The sequence below is a fragment of the Gopherus evgoodei genome, chromosome 6, assembly GCF_007399415.2.
Source record: "Gopherus evgoodei ecotype Sinaloan lineage chromosome 6, rGopEvg1_v1.p, whole genome shotgun sequence".
Taxonomy (NCBI): Eukaryota; Metazoa; Chordata; order Testudines; family Testudinidae; genus Gopherus; species Gopherus evgoodei.
This window is the reverse complement of record NC_044327.1, coordinates 71,313,633-71,330,618: the sequence shown is the minus strand read 5'-3', so window position 1 is coordinate 71,330,618 and position 16,986 is coordinate 71,313,633. Positions and strand designations below refer to the sequence as shown.

The 16,986-nt window shown below is 39.0% G+C and overlaps 1 protein-coding gene across 9 annotated transcripts in view; it reads left to right on the top strand.

Moving 5' to 3' along the window:
• Positions 1–16,986, top strand: part of PAM (peptidylglycine alpha-amidating monooxygenase) — a 237,785-nt gene that overhangs the window by 145,077 nt on the left and 75,722 nt on the right. For all 9 annotated transcript variants that reach the window (XM_030566386.1, XM_030566385.1, XM_030566384.1 and 6 more), the window contains 2 exons: positions 8,749–8,797; positions 13,047–13,114. In XM_030566386.1, the coding sequence (XP_030422246.1) occupies positions 8,749–8,797; positions 13,047–13,114 (117 nt within the window). The remainder of the gene's footprint in view (positions 1–8,748; positions 8,798–13,046; positions 13,115–16,986) is intronic.

Genomic DNA, 16,986 nt, shown 5'->3' with positions numbered 1-16,986 from the left:
ATGCCGCGACTTCTCACTCCGACTCCACCGACTAGGTAAGGTTTGGGATTCACCTAACTGGAATGGATATGAGCTATCACTCGAAGAAGAAAAGACTGTTACTCACCTTTGTAACTTGTTCTTCGAGATGTGTTGCTCATATCCATTCCACACCCGCCCTCCTTCCCCACTGTCGGAGTAGCCGGCAAGAAGGAACTGAGGAGCGGGTGGGCCGGCAGGGATATATATTGAGCTCCATGGCGGCACCACTCTAGGGGGTGACCTGCCGGCCCACTGGAGTTGCTAGGGTAAAAAGTTTCCGACGAACGTGCACGCGCGGCGCACACACCTAACTGGAATGGATATGAGCAACACATCTCGAAGAACAACAGTTACAAAGGTGAGTAACCATCTTTTACTATTTGAAATTACACTGTTTAGACATCCAAGGATTGCATTAGCCCCTTTAGCCACGGCATTACACTGGGAGCTCATGTTCAGATGGTTATCTCTGTATCAGTGACCTGCCCTCTTCCTTATTTACCACTCTCCCAATTTTTGTGTCGTCTGCAATGTGTCATCAGTGAAAACTTTATGGTTTCTTTCACTGTCATTAATAAAAATGTTAGTCTGAAGCCAGGAACCCATCCCTGCAAAACTGCAGTTGAAACATAGCCACTTGACAATGATTTCTCATTTAGAACTACATTTTGGCAGCTATCATATAACCAGTTTTAATCATATAATGTTTGCCATCTTGATTTTCTGTTGTCTTGTTTATTAATCAAGATGTCATGCAGTACCAAGTCAAATCCCTTACAGAACTCAAAGGTAATAGTATTAATGTAATATACTTAATCAACCACATTTGTAATCTTATGAAAAATAGATAGCAAGTTAGTTTGAGAATATCTAATTTCCATTATCTCATGTTGATTGGCTTTAATTGTATTACCCTTCATTAATTCTTTATGAATCAAGTCCCATCTCAATCATTCCATCATTTTGCCTCAGATTTACATTGGCAGGCCGGTAGTTATGTGGGTTTATTCTTTTTAAATATAGATACAGCCTTAGCTTTCTTCTAGTCCTCTGGAACTTCCCAGTGTTCCAAGACTTACTGAAAATCAACATCAATGGTTCAGACAACTTCTTAATCAATTCTTTCAGAATTCTCAGATGTAAATTACCTAGATCTGCTGATTTAAGATATAACTTTAGTTGTTGCTTTTTAACATCTTCTGTATTTACTGTTGGAGTGGAAAAAGTTTCATAATTATGACTACATCATATGACTGGCAGATATTTCAGTTCCGTATTTATTGAACACTTCTTCCTTTTTTTGCACTATTATTGACAATTCTACCATTTTTGTATAGTGATTGGCCAGTACCATTGTTAGGATGCCTGCTGGTCATAGATTTCTTCTCTTACCAATTTTCTACACTTCCTAGCTTCTAATTGATATTTACTGCTATCCACTTCTCCTTTTTTTACATTTGTTTATATATTGTATAGCTATTTTCACTTCCCCTTTATACCAGACTGGCTTTTTAACCAGCATAGCTTTCTTTCTGAAATGCGGGATTGTGGCTTTTGAGGTATTTAGTGAAATGTTCGTGAACAGTTAAATTTTTCTGTTTAAATTCTTTCTCTGTGATGATTTGGCTCATAACTGTTTTCAACCCTGTGAACTGGCCTTTTTAAAGCAGCAAGTACACAGCTTACTGGTTTGAATGTTACTCTGTTTGAAGGATGCAACTCTGAATCAACAATTCTGAGAGACCTTTTTCCAGACAAAAGTGGTAAATTGGAGTGCTGCTCATGCCAGTTTTAAGTCCTCTGTGGCTCTACTACGCAGATGCAATGGCAAGATAGTGGCTGAACTACTCATTTCTGTTTGTTGTGATGGGACTGGGTAGTGCAGGGGTAGGCATTCTGTATAGATGGTTAATAGGCATGTGATTTGTGAAATGTTATTGGGCACTGCAGACCTACCGTAATTTTGAATTAAAAACATAAGTGACTATAGAATTTACAATACATTGTCTGTTGATTTTGTTGATAAGGTTAAAATTCCCAGCTTCTTGCAAAGATCTGCATGATGATTGGCTTAGTGTTGAAAAAATTATTTATTTGTGCAATCTATCCACATGCAGTAGTTTGATTATAAAGGTTTTATGCTACTTAGAAGAGTGACTATAAAATTGCATCATGAGATTTCATGATGACATGTCATTGTTTTCATATCTAATGTTCTCAGTTCACAAGGAAAAAAGACTGAGAACCTTACAGACTCAACCTGGAAATTAAGAGCAAGCGAGGTTTCTCCTTTTCATACATCCTCATGACTTTTAAAAAAAAAAATCAAAAAAAAAAATCTGCAGGCTAAATTATTACCTCGTAGATACCTGTGCAACTTCATTGCCTTAACTAGTTTTGCATAGGTGTAACTAACCGGGAAAGTAAAGTAAAGAATTCTATTGATTTATAAGAAGAAATAGAATTCAGCTAACATTCTCTTAGCTGCATTGAGTCTGCAGAGCTGACAGAAGCAACAAAAAGAAAAACATCAGTACAGTCACATTTTTATCACTGTAGTAAGCATATGTGACTGAATACACACAGGGACAAGATCTACTGAGCATTTTTACAGCATCATTTTTTCAGAATATAACTACACTTTAAATGCTGAAAATGATTATGATGTGACAGAGAAAATGGATATGAACAGCTTTTATCAAAAATATAAACCCTACAGGATGTATGTTACTATGATCCAGATATAAGGCACATACTTCTTCTACTAAGCTAGAGTCTCCTTGAGTAATATAAAAGGGAATTCATAGGTGTTAAATTATTCAGCAGAAGAAACACAAATTGTACTATGAATAAAGTAGGAACAGATTGGAAATTGCAAAGAAAAAAATAATCAAACATTTTATCCAAAGGCAGCAGAGTGCAAAGTGGATTCCATAGAGAATTTCAGAAACCTCTTTTTAGAAAAACCTAATGTAAAACAAATTGAATGATGTATATTGAATTTGATTTTTTTTAAACAGATTTTAAGTGTTTTCATTCGATGCTGAGTGTTTTGGATGATGAGCATGATTGTGTTGAAAATGTAGTGATCTATTTGTCTCTGAGGGCAGAAAATTAAGAATTTTTAATAAAAATACAGTCCTGATGGGGTTGAAATCTAAAGAAGGCACTTATGCGAAGACAGTTGTAGCCTAGTGGATAAATATATATGTAAATTTATAGGTATTAAATTGCCCACTTAGAACTTCCCATACTGTTTACTGAATCCTGTGCAAATATTATAAATACATAGGATAAAATAATGAAAATGTTGAAGATAGATTCCAGACCAAGTTTCTTAGTTCACAACAAATGCCTGTGTAGGCGGAAGGCACTAGAAATTAGACATTATTTTTTGTTTCCAACAATAGATAAGATCTAGAAGAAGAGTTTTTTCTCAAGTATTTAGTAGATCTGACTGAGAACCTGAATTTCTTTTCCTCAAAAATTGGACATTTTGGAAAACATTTCATCCTCAATCACGATGAGGTGCCAACACTTGAATTTTTTTATGGAAGTGAAATTCCTCAATATTTTGTTTTGGAAACTAAAACAATCCCAGAAGCTCCAGGAGCTCTGGTTCTGTGTCAGCCCACCTGATTGTATACAGCCAGGGAAGCGGCCGGGGGGGAGGGGGGTGACCTCTCAGGAAACCTGCCTAAGTTCCATCAGAAATTTTGCTGAAATTAACACATCCTTTCAGAACATCTAAAATTCTGACAAATCAGCATTTTCTGACCCAAAAAACCCTTTCTGTGAGAACATTTCCAACCAGCTCTAGCATTTAGTACCACATTTCTTCATAAAAACTGGTGAAAAGTGACATAGGCACATGCATAATATCATTTCTTTACTGAATTAAGCACACATTGGCTATTGGACTTAGTTTCAGTAATACATTTTTTAAAAGTTAATCTTAATGTGATGATAAAGCAAATGATATCTGTTTATATTTCAAACCATAGTGTTGCATTTTAACCTGTATCATTAATTTTTGCATTGATAAAAGAAATAAAGGCAGGATTCTTCTTGTTTGATCTCTATTGGAAATCCAGCACAGAGAATCATCCTGAAAGAAACCTGCTTCCGAGGTGGATGAATGTGTTTTCTTGTATGTGCCACAGGGCAAATGGAAACTAATAATTTATTTTCCTAGAGCAATGTGTACTTGCTCTATGGCTGAAATGCAAAATTAAAGGCGTTAGGCTAGCCAGAGTGACAGGTTGGAAAGATGATTTTAAGATTTTGTTGGATTTGTGCAATATTTCACCACAGTTGCTTAGCTGTAACAGCATTTATTAGAAAAGCTCTACTGGAGATTGAGACATCTGCTGCCATTGCTTCATTTTTTTCAACTGTGCTGAACTGAGTGCTCAGCAGCTTTGATAGTTTCAGGAATGTGAGTTGTAGGGAGGGGAAGCAGTTGTTAAAGAACATTTATCTCTGCAGACGTTTTGAGACTATTTAGAGCAAGTGCTCGTATTTACCTGCAAAAATTAAAAACTTCTCTAGGTGATCACTTGCACAAGTCTGGAATCTAGACCAGTCTTTCCATTAATTTGCTTTTGCTGTAGTGTACTGTAAGTCAACTTTCTATTATCTACAATGATGTGGTTCTGCAAGTTGAGTACTATGAGTGCTTTATCTTGTGGCAATAGAGGTTAGCTTGTTCGTTGGTAGTTTTGGATTTACTTTGGTATTGCTAAATACAGATAAAAGGGGAACTGTGCCTGTTTGCTCCACACTCTGAAAGTTGTGAAGTTTAGAAAGCATTTGAGCAGGAGTAAACTGAAATACATTTGACATGTTCATATAGGAAAGCCACTATGCACTAAAAGTGAAGGCCAAGATTTTCAAAAGTGATTAGTAATTTGGGGTGCCTGTTTTTTGGGTGTCCAACTTCAGACAGATTTTTGGTGCTGCCTGAAAATCAGCCTCCTAAAAGTATCTTAGGTTTGAGACCCCAAAAATGAGTCACAAAAAATTACTAAACACACTTGAAAATCTGTCCCTAAGTAATAAAGGGTATATCCAAAATATTCTCTATGATAGCAAATATTTTCCAACCTTCGTTATACCTGATACAGAATAATCTAGTATACAGTTTCAGCCTTGTACAAGCCATGATTTGTGGCTCTGCGGCCAGTGCCGTAAAACGACGATGACAAATCTAGTTTTTAGCACAGTTTGAAGTGGGGAAGGTGAAATAGAGGCGACTCCAAGAAGGAACTAAATTCTAAAAATGAAGATTGTAGGACATAGAATGAAAATGCTGTTAATTAAGCAGATGAGACCAGGCAGGATAGGTATTTGTTCCTGAAGATTGTGAGAAAAATAGGCGTAATCTAGAAGCATTTTAATGCTTTAGAAAATTAAATTATCTTTCTCTCTCTCTTCTGTACTTATGTTTTTCTTCAGTTCTCCTACTCAAGATCCAGTAACTTTCTTTCCCTAGTGTTTTCTGACCCTGGACGTGGTTCTTCTGGAAGCAGCATTTGTTTTGTGTGATTGACGAGTATTTCTCTTTCTGGCACGAAGCATCTTCACTACTTTTTTTTTTCCCTTGACCTCAGCAACTGCTTTGTGCATTTTTTTCCTAATCTACTCTAGCTTTCAATCTTGCCTTCCCCCTCTTTTCTCCCTATATATCTACATTGTGAGTTCAAAATAAACTGAGACCTATGAGCATGGAAAATAAATTCTCGTTTTCCATAGAGACCCCCCAAATGTCGATATTAAAATCTCGAGAAGGAAAAAAATGGAATTTTTGAGAAAAGATCAATAGATCAGCGGGGAAAAAAGACTACAATGTGGTCAGTGTATCATCACTCAGAATTTAATAGGACACGTTAATTTTTGATAGAGTATTTCATTATTTATGAATGTACTGATGCATTGTTCGCTTATTTGAATATGTTTCATATACAAAAGTGGTTCAATACTTGCCCTATTCTGATTAAAAGAATTATTTCGAGGTTAAAATTTAACCAATGTTCTACCTGCATCAGTGTTAGTGCATTTAAATTTGAATGTTATGTGTTGCTGGGAATTATAAAGTATGAAACATCTGAAGTAAAGGAGTTTTAGACAGGTTTAAAGTTAATATGCAGTCCCATGCATGTAATTTTTTGAATAACATAATCATTCAAAATATGTAAGGCTATTCCTTAAAAAGCATACATGCTAGCGATTTGCATTTTTCCTGGTTTTTAGAATTCTCAGCAAATAAAAATCCATATTAAAATCCATCATTATAACAAGAGCTTTGTTTTATAACTCTCTCAGTGGGAAAGTACTGTCTTTCACCCTAATAGGCATTATGATTGTCTTAACTAAAGCTTTGTTTAAAAGATTAGTACTAAACCAGTCATGTTAGATAAAATGTATATGTTATTTAAAGAAGAATAGCCTCCCATCAAAAGTCTTCGTTTCCCATTGTTCATAGTGAACCATGTATATTTGGCAAGTTGTTTTGCTCTTCTGTAATATGGAGAGAGATGTGCCAACAATGTCTAATTTTGAGAATATCATTGTGTTGTTGCGATTTGCAGGTTTGTTACTTTGAATGTAATTGAAATTCTGTGCTTGTGGTTTTTGCTGAAACCATATTTCACCCACTGTACAAGAGCATTAAGAGTTACAGAATTCTTTCTATTTCAGGCCTTACTCCACACAGCTTATGAGATGCAGTCAGAGGTTCCATTTGTATTGAAAAGATCTGCTTTACTTATCTGTGTTGCCACTTAAGTTTTCAGCTGCTTTTGTTTCTGCTTCGTGATGCTTCTTTCTTTCAGGAAACCTCCTAGACATTGCTTTCTGAACATTTGATGTGACTACAGTAAATAGGCCTTTCCTGGCGGATAACCGTGATCAAGATGATAAAGCTTCATTCAGTTTTTGTTTCCTTTACACATATCAAGAAGAGTTTTTTGCTTTGTTTCCGTGTGTGAAAGATTCAGCACCAATGACTTGCAGCTTCAGTTTGTTTGTTGTAGAAATACCTGTTGGAAAAATGTAACCAAGGAAACATAAACGCTCAAATACCATGGTGATGGGAATAAGTGAGAACCTAGAGAGATTGTTTTGACAACTTTCTTTACTTATGTAGCATTTTTTAATAATTCATGACTACACAGCACTACAAAAAGAGTTAGTTACTTTCCACCACTGTCCATTTTACATCTTCTCCTATTTTTGTTTGCGTTTTATTTAAGGCAAACTCAAATGTTAATGAAAGAAAGCTGATCATCAGTTAATAGTGAGATGTATGCAATACAGTATCTAGTTATAAAAAAGTTTATGCTGATTTTATTTAAATCGTAACCCTTCCGAACTAGTCAGACTGTGATCACTCTTTTTCTCACATCTGTATATGTTCAGCACTCGTTCTTGAGGTAAAGATGTGTGCGTATGCCAGTGTGAAGAAAATATCACACTGTTCAAATTGACTCTCTTGAAAGTACAGTTACTTCCTGATTTGCAGAAAATATCCCCATCCTTTTTTAATCTGTCAAATTAGTTCTGTAACAAAAAAGCTTAATCCTGTTCCCTGGACTTCCCTTAGTCCAAAGTCCAGTTATGTAAAAAATGTCATTAGCAATTCAGTCTCTCCTTGTGCATTTTAATGAACCGCATCATATGCACCTTATTTCTGGTTGATTATTTGAAACATTTAAAGTATCATCAGTTTTAAAAAACTGCACTTGTTTGAAAGCTTTTCACCTATAATTGTTATAGCTATCACATAAGATTAACAAAAAGATAAGGAGATAAGAATTTTTGTCTGTGTTTTTTATCCAGTTTATTTACTTTGTGTATTTATTAGCAGTTGTCCTATAGACATTTTCATTATCTCACTATAGCCAGTTTCTATGTAAAACATTTTCTACCATAGAAAGATATAGCAGTGAAAACAAAACAGAACAAAAAAAGTCAAGCTGATTAAATACCTGAAACTATTTTTGAAAACTCTGTTTGAAATTGACTAGGTATCAAGTTAACAGTGTCCTTTTTAAGTTGAAGTGTTAGGTTTTAAGTTGGGCAATGATTACATAATAAATTAATGATGTTGGACATACTGGAAATTGGTGAATAGTTCAATAGTTGTATGAAATGATTTTTTTCTTCAAGTACAATATCTAAGTGCAAATGCTGACTTTATAGTGAGGCAATGTAGCCATTTCCTTCAGTAAACTTTTTATCCATTAAAATAAAATTCAGATTCCCCTCTGCAAAATCATTCATTTTCTATCATTTTTGCCAAACTTAAATTCGCAGGTTGTGTAGCAAAACGACTGCTTTTAGGCTTCACAAAATTCCTTCCCCGCAACCCACATATACATTGCAAAGCAAAAAGTTCTGCATTTTTTAATCCCTGCCAAAAAATGCTGTCTCTGTAACTTTTTCACGCTTGAGATCACTCCTGGTTTTGCTTTAAAAACTAAGTGCAGCACTATGACTTTCAGACTGCTGTAGTTCTGAACAATAAAAAAAATAATTCTAACACACAGTTCAGAGGATTGTGATGTAAATACAATTTCACCATCAAGACTGGTTCAGGGAGACTAAATGTAAGAGACATTTTATCTTTTGACTTTTTTTTTATCCACTAAGTAAAAATCGCTTAACATTTACAGTTACTAATTATTAAAAATAAACTGTTAAATTCCTGTTTCATATTTTGTGCAGATAAACACAAGGATTGCTCTGGTGTAACGTTACATCTGACACATCAAAGGCAAGTACTTTTAATACATTTCATGGAATTCATCCAAATTTAATCTAGGAGTCCCCTGTTGCCATAGAAGCTGATATGAGTTTGGTCACTTATTCCAGTGGGAACAGGTCCAAAATTCTTTTACACAGCCTGAAATGAACACACATGAACACAAGCTTTGAATAATATTATAGCTTTACAATAAAATGCACCATTTATTGCCTGTTAGTCAAATGCTCTCACACTAAGTAACTTTCTTATATTATGCTACACATACATCATAACACCATTGGGAGATGTTAGTTTGGGAGCCTAGTATGCTATCAGAAATTTGGGGTGGGGAAGAAACTAAAGAGGAATATACATGTTAATGTTATTTTAGTGTTTGTCCTATTTCTTCTCAAGCTTGTGAAAAATGCTTTCAAATTTACTTCATCTTTTAAAAAAAAAATGTGGGGGAGAAAGGCCATGACATCTTATTTGACATCACAAAGACTTGGTGGCATAATACATATGACTGGAATATTGGTATAGAAGGGTACAGCTTGCTCAGGAAAGACAGGCAGAGGGTGAAAGGAGAAGATGTTGCCTTATATATAAAAAATATGTACACGTGGACTGAGATTGAGATGGAAATAGGAAAAAGACATGTTGAAAGTCTCTGGGTAAGGCTAAAAGGGGTAAAAAATGAGTGATGTCATGGTAGAGGTCAACTACAGACCATCTAACCAGGAAAAAGAGGTGGATGATGCTTTTTGTAAACAACTAACAAAATCATGCAGAGCACAGAAGTTGGTAGCGATGGTGACTTCAACTGCCCAGACATCTGTTGGGAAAATACCATAGCAGGGCACAGATTATCCAACAAGTTCTTAGAAAGTATTGGAGACAATTTTTTATTTCAGAATATGGAGAAAGCCACTAATGGGAAAGGCTGTTCTACATTTGATTTTAACAAATAGAGAGGAACTGGTTGAGAATTTGAAGGTAGAAGACAACTTGGGTGAAAGTGATCATGAAATGATAGAGTTCATGATTCTAAGGAATGGTAGGAGGGAAAACAACATAATAAAGATAATGGATTTCAAGAAGACATTAGCAAGCTCAGAGAGATGATCCCATTGGAAGCAAGTCTAAAGGAAAAAAAGTCCAAAAGAACTAGTAATTTTTCACTGAGACATTGTGAAGGGCACAAGAGCAAACTATCCCACTGTGTAGGAAAGATAGGAAGTGTGGCAAGAGACCACTGTGGCTTAACCAGGAGATCTTCAATTATCTGAAACTCAAAGAGTCCTACAAAAAGTTTTTTAAGTCAGATTACAAAGGATTAATATAAACAAGCAACGCAAGCGTATAGGGACAAAATTAGAAAGGCCAAGGCACAAAATGAGATGAAGCTAGCTAAGACACAAAAGGTAACAAGAAAACATTCTACAAATACATTAGAAGCAAGAGGAAGACCAAGGACAGATTAGATCTTTTATTTAGTGAGGTGGGGGGGAACAATAACTGAAAATATGGAAATGGTAGAAGTGCTAAATGACTTTTTTTTGTTTGTTTTCACCAAAAAGTTTAGTAGCCATGGGATATCTAACTTAATGAATGCCAGTGAAAATGAGATAGGATCAGAGACTAAAATACAGAAAGAACAAGCTAAAAATTACTTAAAACAAGTTAGATGTCTTCAAGTCGCCAGGCCCTGAGGAAATATATCCTAGAATACTCAAGGAGCTGACTGAAGAGATATCTGAGCCATTAGCAATTATCTTTGGAAAGTCGCGGAAGACGGGAGAGATTCCAGAGGACTGCAAAAGGGCAAATATTATGCCCATCTATAAAAAGGGAAATAAGGCTAACCAGGGGAATTACAGACCAATCCTCTTAACTTCAGTACCTGGAAAGATAATGGAGCAAATAATTAAGCAATCAATTTGCAGACACCTAGAAGGAAAGAAGGTGATAAGTAGCAGTCAGCATGGATTTGTGAAGAACAAATCATGTCAAACCAGACTGATAGGTTTCTTTGCCAGAGTAACAAGCCTTGTGGATGGGAGGAAGTGATAGATATGGTATTTCTTGACTTTAGTAAGGCTTTTGAGACCGTCTTGGATGAGCTTCTCATAAACACAGGGCCGGGCCGCCCAGAGGGGACACAAGTGTGGCAATAAGCCCCAGGCCCCGCAAGCCCTGACCCAGTGGCGTTCCTGGTCTTCGGCCACATTTCGGTGGTGGGGGCCCTTCAGTGCTGCCAAAGATATGGAGCGACTGAAGGGTCCCCCGCCACCGAATGCCACCGAAGACCAGGATGGCTGCCAAGTGAGTACAAGCGCCGCAGCTCCCCCACTTTGCCCCAGGCCCCCTGAATCCTCTGGGCATCCCTGCATAAACAAACTAGAGAAATACTAGGGTGGCTGCATAACTGTTTGGGAAACCATTCCCAGAGAGTAGTTATCAGTGGTTCACAATCATGCTGGAAGGGCATGTTGGATCCCACAGAGATCAGTTCTGGGTCCTGTTCTGTTCAATATTTTCATCAGTGATATAGATAATAACATAGAGAGTACACTTATAAAGTTTGAGGATGATACCAAGCTGGGAGAGGTTACAAGTGATTTGGAGGATAGGATTAAAATTCAAAATGATCTGGACAAACTGGAGAAATGGTTTGCAGTGAATAGGATGAAATTCAATAAGGACAAATGCAAAGTACTCCATTTCGGAAGGAACAATCAGTTGCACGTATACAAAATGGGAAATAACTGCCTAGGAAGCAGTGCTATGGAAAGAGATCTGGGGGTCATAGTGGATCACAAGCTAAATATGAGTCAATGATGTAACACTTTGGGGAAAAAAATAAAATAAGCATCATTGTAGGATGCATTAGCAGGAGTGTAGTAAACAAGACACAAGAAGTTATTCTTCCACTGTACTCCACACTGATTAGGTCTCTGCTGGAGTATTGTGTCCAGTTCTGGGCACTACATTTCAAGAAGGATTTGGACAAATTGGAGAAAGTCCAGAGAAGAGCAACAAAAATGATTAAAGGTCTAGAAAACATGACCTATGACTGAAGATTGAAAAAATTGGCTTTCTTTAGTCTGGAGAAGAGAAGTCTGAGAGAGAGACATAACAGTTTTCAAGTACATAAAAGATTGTTAAAAGGAAGAGGGAAAAAATTGTTCTATTTAACCTTTGAGGATAGGACAAGAAGCAATGGGCTTAAATTGCAGCAAGGATGGTTTAGGTTGGACGTTAGAAAAAACTTTAACTGTCAGGGTCATTAAGCATTGGAATAAACTGCCTAGGGAGATTGTGGAATCTCTGTCATTGGAGATTTTTAAAGCAAATTCGATAAACACCTGTCAGGGATAGTCTAGATCAGGAGTGGGCAAACTTTCTGGCCCAAGGGCCACATCTGGATATGGAAATTGTATTGTGGGCCATGAATGCTCACGAAATTGAGGATAGGGGTGCAGAACAGGACGAGGACTCTGGAGTGGGACCAGGAAAGAGGAGTTCAGGCTGTGGGAGTAGGCTCCGGATTGGGGCAGGGGTGCGGGCTCTGGGGTGGGGCTGGAAATGAGGGGTTGGGCGTGCAAGAGAGTGATTTGGGCTGGACCGAGGGGCTCAGAGGGCAGGAGGGGGATCCAGGGTTAGGGCAAGAAGTTGGGACACAGGAGAGGGTCAGGGGTGCAGGCTCCGGGCGGTGCTTACCTCAGGCAGCTCCTGGAAGCAGCGGCATGTCCATCCTCTGCCCCGTCTCCTATGCAGAGGTGTGGCCAGAGGTCTCTGCACACTGCCCCGTCCACAGGTGCTGCCCTTGCAGCTCCCAGCCAATAGGAGCTGCGGGGGCAACACTTGGGGCATGGGCAGCGTGCGGAGGGAGGACATGCTGCTGCTTCCAGGAGTTGTGCTGAGCAGGACAAGACCCCGCTCCCCGGCAGGAGCTGGAGGGCTGGATTAAAACATCTGAAGGGCCCGATGTGACCCCCCCCAGGCCATAGTTTGCCCACTCCTGGTCTAGATGATACTTAATCCTCCATTCAGTACAGGGGACTGAACTAGAGGACCTCTTGAGGTCCCTTTCAGTCCTATGATTTTATGAATCTTCACCTTGAAAACTGGTTTTTAATAGCTGTACAACATTTTAAGTTTGATATGTGTGGGGACTTTTTTAATTGTTATGGATCATATAGCCTGCAGAGGACTATTTTGCCAGTTAATTGGTTTATAGAGCTTTGAGGTAAATGTCTTCGTTATTTTTCTGCAGGCAACCTTTGATTGCTGGCATGTATCTTATGATGTCTGTGAATACTGTTATACCACCAGGGGAAAAAGGTGAGCAAGAACCCTATAAAGCAATATGTGTAATTTTTATCTTCTGGTGTTCATCTGTCTAATATGGAAAATAATTTCACAGAGACTCTCTAAATTGTAAAATCATAAGTGAAAGAGTTTATTGCTAACTAAAATAAATACTAAAAAATACCTACTCTCTTCTATTTATATTGCTGTTCCATCAGGCTAGGTTCAAAGAGCCTAGCAGTATGGTATAGAAGAATAATCATCAATGTAACATAATCTGAAAGTTGTTTTGGGTTTTGTTTTTTAAAATTACACAAACAGTAGGCAACTATTAAAGGGTTGTGGATTTTTTTGTTTTGGGGTTTTTTTTTTGGCCTAGGTCTTCCCCTTACAGAAACAAACATTTCACTTACCAATAAAAAGTTCACTTCCTGGGCCAAAAATAGGTGACTGTTTTTTCTCTTAAAATGTTATACATGCAGGAACATTGCTAATGTCTAAAATTGCAATATTTCACTCTTTATCCCTTTTCTGACTTCATCTGCAACTTACTGAAAAATCGGAAGTTGCTGGGATCTTTGTCTTAATCTGTTACAGTGGGGTCAGCAACCTTTGGCATGCAGCCCATGAGGGTAATACGCTGGCGGGCCACAAGACATTTTGTTTACATTGGACGTCCGCAGGCACAGCCCCCCTAAGCTCTCAGTTGCCGGGATATGCTGGCTGCCGCTTCCCGCAGCGCCCATTGGCCAGGAATGACGAATTTTTACAAATGTGTTGTGGCCCGCCTGCAGATTACCCTGATGGGCCACATGCCAAAGGTTGCCGACCCCTGCTCTACAGATTTCCTTAGTTACTAAGAAGTTTGTCAAAAATTGGAATTTCTTTCCTTGCTGGAATTTTTGATATTTCAAAATGCTGTTGTTTTTCTCCCAAATTGGGACGAGAAGTTGAAATACTGAAATTTGTTAATGAAACAAAAACTTCCAAAACATTTTGGTTCAGAAATGGGAAAATGTTTCATTGTGGTCTTTTCAATCAAAAAAAATTGATATTCCCAAATCAAAATGTTAAGTTTCTGTTCTTTAAACACACCTAACATATTTCATTTTGAATCAGTTCAACATTACCTTGCAGTTCCCTGTGGTGGTATGTTGGCTCACAGGAGTTGTAGCTTGGATGCCTGATTGCGTCCATTGTCTCCTAATCATAACTCCGCTGTGGTAATGCACCACCATATGGAATGCAGTCTAATGTTTAACTGTCACTGAATAAATATTTTAGGTCAGTTCAGCAAACTTTTTAATATTTTTATTTGAGTCCATCTGAACTGAAGCTAAATATTTTGATGCATTTTCAGACAAAGTAAATTTTTAAAAATCTGCAAAATTGCAACTTTCTCACAGAAAATTTTCATTGTGCAGAAATTGAATTTTCTGTCCAAAAAAAAAATCATTCAGATGAAAATTTCCCAATTTCACAGCTCCATTAATAACTTTGAACCTTTTGGTGTTCACCCATTTTAACAGTTCTTTATAGGCTGTTTTACTCTAACTTGACCAGCAATTTTGACATGGTGGAAAAAAAGAGATGGTTGGTTACAGGAGTCCCCTGTAGAAAAGCTGTCTGCTGGGCAACATGTCCCTTATGCAAGCTGGTACCTTGCTTTCTCCTCAGACTCTGGCTCCCAATCTTCAGGCAGGCTGGAGTCTTTCCCAAAGGAAACTCTCATCCACAAAAGCATAGGATTGTGTGAGAGGCCTGGTCTACAGTACGCGTTTAAACCGATTTTAGCGTTAAACCTATTTAACGCTGTACCCGTCCACACAACGAGGCCCTTTATATCGATATAAAGGGCTCTTTAAATCGGTTTCTGTACTCCTCCCCAACGAGAGGAGTAGTGCTAAAATCGGTATTACCATATCGGATTAGGGTTAGTGTGGCCGCAAACTGACAGTATTGGCCTCCGGGCAGTATCCCACAGTGCACCATTGTGACCGCTCTGGACAACAATCCAAACTCGGATACACTGGCCAGGTAAACAGGAAAAACCCCGCGAACTTTTGAATTGCATTTCCTGTTTGCCCAGCGTGGAGCTTTGATCAGCACGGGTGGCCATGCAGTCCCAAATCCAAAAAGAGCTCCAGCGTGGACCGTACGGGAGATACTGGATCTGATCGCTGTATGGGGAGACAAATCTGTTCTATCAGAGCTCCGTTCCAGAAGATGAAATGCCAAAGCATTTGAAAAATATCTCCAGGCCATGATACAGAGTCCACAACATAGTGCTGCGTGACAAGCATAACAGAAAGCCAAAGAATCAAATGGACACTCATGGAGGGAGGGAGGAGGGACTGAGGACTCCAGCTATCGCACAGTCCCCAGCAGTCTCCGAAAAGTATTTGCATTCTTGGCTGAGCTCCCAATGCCTGTAGGGTCAAACACATTGTCTGAGGTGGCTCAAGGTATAGCTCATCAATGTACCCCCCCCCCGTGAAAGAAAAGGGAAAAAAATCGTTTGACTTTTTTCAATATCACCCTATGTCTACTGAATGCTGCTGGTAGACGCGATCCTGCGGCAGTGAAGAGCAGTATCTGCTCCCCTTCCCTCCCCGGTGGTAGACGGTACAATATGACTGCTATCCGTCATTATAATCAGCCCGTGAGTGCTCCTGGCTGGCCTCAGGTGAGGCTGGCCGGGGGCGCCTGGGTAAAAATAGGAGTGATTCCCGGTCGTTCCCAGTAGATGGTACAGAACGGCTGGTAACCATTCTCATCATAGCAACTGGGGGCTGAGCTCCAGCAGCCCCCTCCCTTTCCTGTGTAAAGAAAAGATTCTGTACTGCCTGGACTATCATAGCAGCTGGAGGCTGCCTCCCCCTCATTTTATCTCAGTAAAATGTCAGTGTTTCTTATTCCTGCATTCTTTATTACTTCATCACACAAATGGGGGGGACACTGCCACGGTAGCCCAGGAAGTTTGGGGAAGAGGGAAGCAACGGGTGGGGTTGCTGCAGGGACACCTCCTAGAATGGCATGCAGCTCATCATTTCTGAGGAATCTGACATGGAGCGGCTGTGCTCTCTGGTTCTCTGATACACTGGTTCTCTAGTACACTTGCCCCATATTCTAGGCAGATACCGTTTTTGTCTTTGCGCCCCCGGCCAACCTCAGCCAGGGTCACCCATGACAGCAGGAGACGGTACAGAACGACAGATAACCGTCATCTCATTGCCAATTTACAGTGGCGCAGCAGATGGTATAGAACGACTGATAACCATCTCTGCTGTCATGCAAAGGCAAATGAATGCTGCTGTGTAATGCTGCAGTATCGCTTCTGTCAGCGGCATCCAGTACACATACGGTGACAGTAAAAAAAAAAAAAAAAAAAAAAGCTGAACGGGCTCCATGGTTGCCGTGCTATGGCGTCTGCCAGGGCAATCCAGGGAAAAAGGGCGCGAAATGATTGTCTGCTGTTGCTTTCCCGGAGGAAGAAATGATTGACGACATTTACCCAGAACCACCCACGACACTGATTTTTGCCCCATCAGGCACTGGGATCTCAACTCAGAATTCCAATGGCCGGGAGAGACTGCGGGAACTATGGGATAACTACGGAATAGCTACCCACAGTGCAACGCTCCAGAAATCGACGCTAGCCTCGGACCATGGACGCACACCACTGAATTAATGTGCTTAGTGTGGCCACGTGCACTTGACTTTATACCATCTGTTTTACAAAACTGGTTTATGTAAAATCGGAATAATCCCGTAGTGTAGACATACCCAGAGACTCCAGCACGCAGGATCCTAGATACAGGCCCGTTAGTGTCCAGGTCTGAATCTGACTCACTGAAACTGCCTTGTGATTATACATATTTTTTAACACATTAAATACTTTTAAG